This window comes from Zingiber officinale, unplaced genomic scaffold (genome assembly GCF_018446385.1).
Source record: "Zingiber officinale cultivar Zhangliang unplaced genomic scaffold, Zo_v1.1 ctg100, whole genome shotgun sequence".
NCBI classification, from domain to species: domain Eukaryota; kingdom Viridiplantae; phylum Streptophyta; class Magnoliopsida; order Zingiberales; family Zingiberaceae; genus Zingiber; species Zingiber officinale.
This window is the reverse complement of record NW_024589804.1, coordinates 109174-113746: the sequence shown is the minus strand read 5'-3', so window position 1 is coordinate 113746 and position 4573 is coordinate 109174. Positions and strand designations below refer to the sequence as shown.

The 4573-nt window shown below is 46.8% G+C and overlaps 2 protein-coding genes across 2 annotated transcripts; both read left to right on the top strand.

Annotated features, from left to right (window-relative positions):
- Nucleotides 1-250: 250 nt before the first annotated feature.
- On the top strand, nucleotides 251-1795 carry LOC122035731 (E3 ubiquitin-protein ligase PUB23-like). The gene has a single exon (XM_042594838.1). The coding sequence runs from the start codon at nucleotides 379-381 to the stop codon at nucleotides 1627-1629; it is 1251 nt and encodes a 416-aa protein (XP_042450772.1). The 5' UTR covers nucleotides 251-378; the 3' UTR covers nucleotides 1630-1795.
- A 257-nt stretch (nucleotides 1796-2052) lies between these two features.
- LOC122035732 (protein LEAD-SENSITIVE 1-like) lies at nucleotides 2053-4573 on the top strand. The gene is made up of 3 exons (XM_042594839.1): nucleotides 2053-2218; nucleotides 2317-2390; nucleotides 3670-4573. Exons 1-3 carry the CDS (start codon nucleotides 2199-2201, stop codon nucleotides 4347-4349), a joined length of 774 nt encoding a protein of 257 aa, XP_042450773.1. The 5' UTR covers nucleotides 2053-2198; the 3' UTR covers nucleotides 4350-4573.

Genomic DNA, 4573 nt, shown 5'->3' with positions numbered 1-4573 from the left:
GTTTTAAATTAATATTCCTCTCATCACCGATAAAAAGAAAAAAATTTAAGGTCGACGATTTCCAAGTTTTTAGTCGTTTAAAACCCGAGGCAAGTATTCTAAACCACATAACGATTAGTCAACGATTTAAATAATAGAATTTAATTGATATCATGAACAGCTAAGACAAAATAAATAAATAAAATGTTTTTAAAAAGAAGATAAATACTCCTACTTCGCGTTGACCTCGATGGGTTTGAATTTGGACAATTTTCGTCGGCTCATCTTCTATATAAAGATCTCTCCTTTTGTCAACTCCCTCAACTCCCCAGATTATATCCTTCCGCAGTTAATTTTTCTCTTCGATTCCATATATCGAGTACCCAGATTCGGATCCAGATGGAGGGGTTGGAGATTCCATCGCACTTCCTTTGCCCGATCTCGCTGGAGATGATGCGCGACCCGGTGACGCTGCCCACCGGAATCACCTACGATCGCCAGAGCATCGAGGGGTGGCTCTTCGACCGGAAGCAGAGCACCTGCCCGGCGACGAGGCAGCAGCTACCGGCCGACGTCGCCGTCACCCCCAACCATACGCTCCGCCGGTTGATTCAGGCGTGGTGCACGCTCCACTCGTCCGACGGCGTGGAGAGGATCCCGACGCCGAGGCCCCCCGTCGGCCAGGACCAGGTCGCCGCGCTGCTCGACGCGGCGGCGCGCCCGTCCACGCAGCTCGATGCGCTGCGCAAGCTGCGGCAGATCTCCGCCGAGAGCGAACGGAACAGACGGTGCGTCGCCGCCACGCCCGGCGCCGTGGATGCGTTGGCTCGAGTTATTATCCTCTCCGCCGCCTCGAGCGATACTGAGATCGACCAAGATTTGATTTTGACATCGAATTCGACCGCTTGCGACGAGGCTCTCGTCGTCCTCCAATCTCTTCAGATCTCTGGCGATCAGCTCCTTGACCTCGTCGCCAGAAATGGCGACTTGGTCGGGTCGTTGACCGCCGTCTTGCGACGGTCGAATCACCAATCGAGGAGCTACGCGATTCTCATCCTGAAGTCCGTTCTCGCCGTCGTCTCTCCCACCCGATTGATGAGCCTCCCACAGGAGCTGTTCGACGAGGTGGTGGGCGTGATCCGCGACGGCGTGTCGCCGCAGGCGACCAAGGCAGCGCTGAGAGCCCTGGCCGGCGCGTGCCCCTGGGGTCGGAACCGAGCCAAGGCTGTGGCGGCTGGGGCGGTGCACGCTATGGTGGAGCTACTGCTGGAGGAGCCGGAGCGGCGGACGTGCGAGGCCACGATCGCGGCGCTGGCCTCGGTGTGCGGGTCCGCAGAGGGGCGGGCGGAGCTGGTGCGCCACCAGGCGGCGGTGGCGGTGGTGTCTAAGAAGATACTGAGGGTGTCGCAGTTGGCGAGCGAGAAGGCGGTGCGGATTTTGCACCAGCTGGCGAGGCACGCGGCGACGCCGGCGCTGCTGCGGGAGATGGCGCAGGTGGGGGCGGTGATGAAGCTGTGCATGGTGGTGCAGGCCGGCGTCGGGGGAAAGACGGAGGAGAGAGCGAGGGAGATCCTGAGGATGCACGCGAGGACGTGGCGGGACTCGCCGTGTGTGTCTCGACTGTTCACGAACGGGTTCTCCACTTCATAATAATTAATTAGTATTATCAAAGACGAAGACAATTTAGAACAGATAGCTCTTTTAAAAAAATAATAATAAAAATTGTACATTAATTATTATTCTTTTTTTCCCTATTTATTGGGCATGAAATTAAGCATGTCGGCAAAGCTGAATTACTGGTAAATTTCCTTAAAAAGGACCTTTATTCGCGTATTTGACTGTATTGGTTTCTTTTCCGTCTCATCTTTGATGGGTGTCTGGATTCGATTCGGCGGCGGTTTCGGCCCTCTATGTTTTTTCTGTCTCGTTCGGGACAGGAGACATCAAAACAGCGGTAGTTTTCGCTAGCCTAGATCCGCAGAGCTAGTACGACGTTACGATTGGAGGTTTTTTGGTGTCCCCTGTGTCGATCGAGACGGGAGAGAATAAAGCGACCGCTCTCGGGGCCGTTGGATATTGAACAGTGGACGATCCGAAGCATGCCGGTTCGGTAGAAACGCGCGGAAAGCGAGTACAAGAGTTCCGTTTCAGGGCGGCAAAGGCAGCATTTTTCGCTCGCTTTCCCGATCGGAGGTCGATACAGAGGCGGAGGAGAAGCGATGGGACTTCTCTCGAACAGGTTTGGATCTAATTGTTGTTTCTCCTACTTGGGATTCAATTCCTTGTTTTTTTCGATCGTGGTTTGGTTCACTTAGGGTTTATATCTGATCGATTTAGGATTGGGAAGGGGAGTCTGAAGCCAGGAGATCATATCTACTCGTGGCGAACTGCGTATATCTATGCTCACCACGGTATGATTCTGTCACACCGTTGTTGTGATATTTGATGCGATTATGGAGTGTGCTTTTAAGGACTGCATCCGCCAATTTGCCAAAGCTTGTCCTTGTTGCGTTTGTTCTGATGATTTCGGTACCTAATATCTGGACGGGTGCTCATTGTTCGCTTGATTTGCTCATCCCACTGTATGAATTGCCTTAGGTTGTTTAAGAAAAAGAAAAACCAAAGCAGCTAACAATCAGAGGGAGCCCTTTGATTCCACTCTTCTTTAGTCATGAGCCTAATCATCAAACAACGACATATACCTTCAAATTGAGTAGTTACTCTTGGCACGATCAGTATAACTGGAATCGCTGTATATTTAAGTTATAGTTCATCCTCATTATTGGTAATATGCTAATGGATCTTTGGTTACATTAAGTAATTCTAAAACAGATTTTTTTTTTAAACAAAGACAAATGGTTCATCCTCATTATTGGTAATATGCTAATGGATCTTTGGTTACATTAAGTATTTCTAAAACATAGATTTTTTTTTAAACAAAGACAAATGGTAGGCTGTAGCATATGTGTTTCCTTTTTCCATTATATTTGTGTGCTTATGAAAGCAATTGTATCATCATGCACTTAGATGGCTACTTAAGTTTAGGTCGCTGAGATCTCTAAGTTAATTTCTTAACACTGTATGCTACCTTAGGCTAGTTATTATATGGGTGAAAGGACAATAGAAGGGGTCTGCATGGAACATGATTCATACATGTGTTTCTTTCCTTTCCCATCTTCCCTTCTATGTTTCCATCCAAGTAAACCGTGTCTTACAATTGTATTGACCCTTCTCATGATAAGTTAAGCAAAAGATGTTTGTGGTATTATTAGTATCTAGTTCTTGCCCGTTAAAAGAAATAGCAGAACTCTTATATGCATTGCTCTTTGTTGCTTATTCTCATGCATCTTTTTTATTTTCTTTTTATGATCTGAAATTGTTACTATGATGATGAAGAATAACTTGAGTTCTTAGGATTTGTACACACTGCTTTCTTGCTCCATGTTTTTTTCATGAAAAGGTTAACGACATTTTATGCTCACTGCAAGTCGAAGCTACATTGCTTTTACTAGAACGGTATATTAAAAGCCTTCCAAGTATGTGTGTATGATTGATAGTGAGATTTAGACTCGCTTGCTTCTTCAGTTTACAATTTGAACGATGTTGCTGTTTTTTTTTTTAAATTTACCATGATTGACATTATTTCATTGGGAATGTATATTTACCATTGCTAACTAAATTAAATTACAGGCATATATGTGGGTGATGATAAGGTCATCCACTTCACCAGAGGTCGAGGCCAAGAGGTGGGAACTGGAACTGTTCTTGATGTTTTTCTGACTAGTTCCGGGCCTAAACGAAGCCTAGCACCCTGCACAAAGTGTGCCCACCGATCGTCAGATTCCCGTGGAGTGATCTCTTCTTGCCTTGAGTGTTTCCTTGCCGGTGGTGTTCTATATCGTTTTGCGTATGGCATTAATCCTGCGCTCTTTCTTGCTAAAGCCCGGGGTGGCACTTGCACTCTTGCGGATTCCGATCCAGATGAAATGGTCATCCATCGAGCTAACCACCTACTTAACAATGGCTTCAGATGCTACAGCTTGTTCAAAAGTAACTGTGAGGATTTTGCTATATATTGCAAGACAGGCCTTCTTGTGGCAGAGCGAGGAGTTGTGGGACAAAGTGGACAGGCAATATCAGCAATAGGTGGACCACTTGCTGCCGTCATATCAACGCCTCTCCTCCTCATCACAACTAATGTGTATGGAATGGCGGTTACTGCTGTCGGGGTTTATTGTGCTAGCCGGTTTGCTGCCGACATCGGCAACCGTTTAGATGTGGTAAAGATTCCTGTGGAAGTACTCACAGCAGGACTTGCATCTGGAAAGGTTCAGGTGGTGGAGGATAAGATTAAGGCTGGTGCTAAATAACATTCTGGTGATCACCATATGGAACACATCGAGTAGTCTCCTACAGACATCCAATAAAATTGAAACTATATAGATACAGAGCGTATCACTTATTCATGGAACTAATTGATGTTCATCACACATTATGTTGGTGTTGTGGCCTTATATCTGATTAATGTATGGAAGTCAGGCACATTGACAGCCATTGGCAGGAAATATATTCGAAGCTTATTGATTGAGATTCA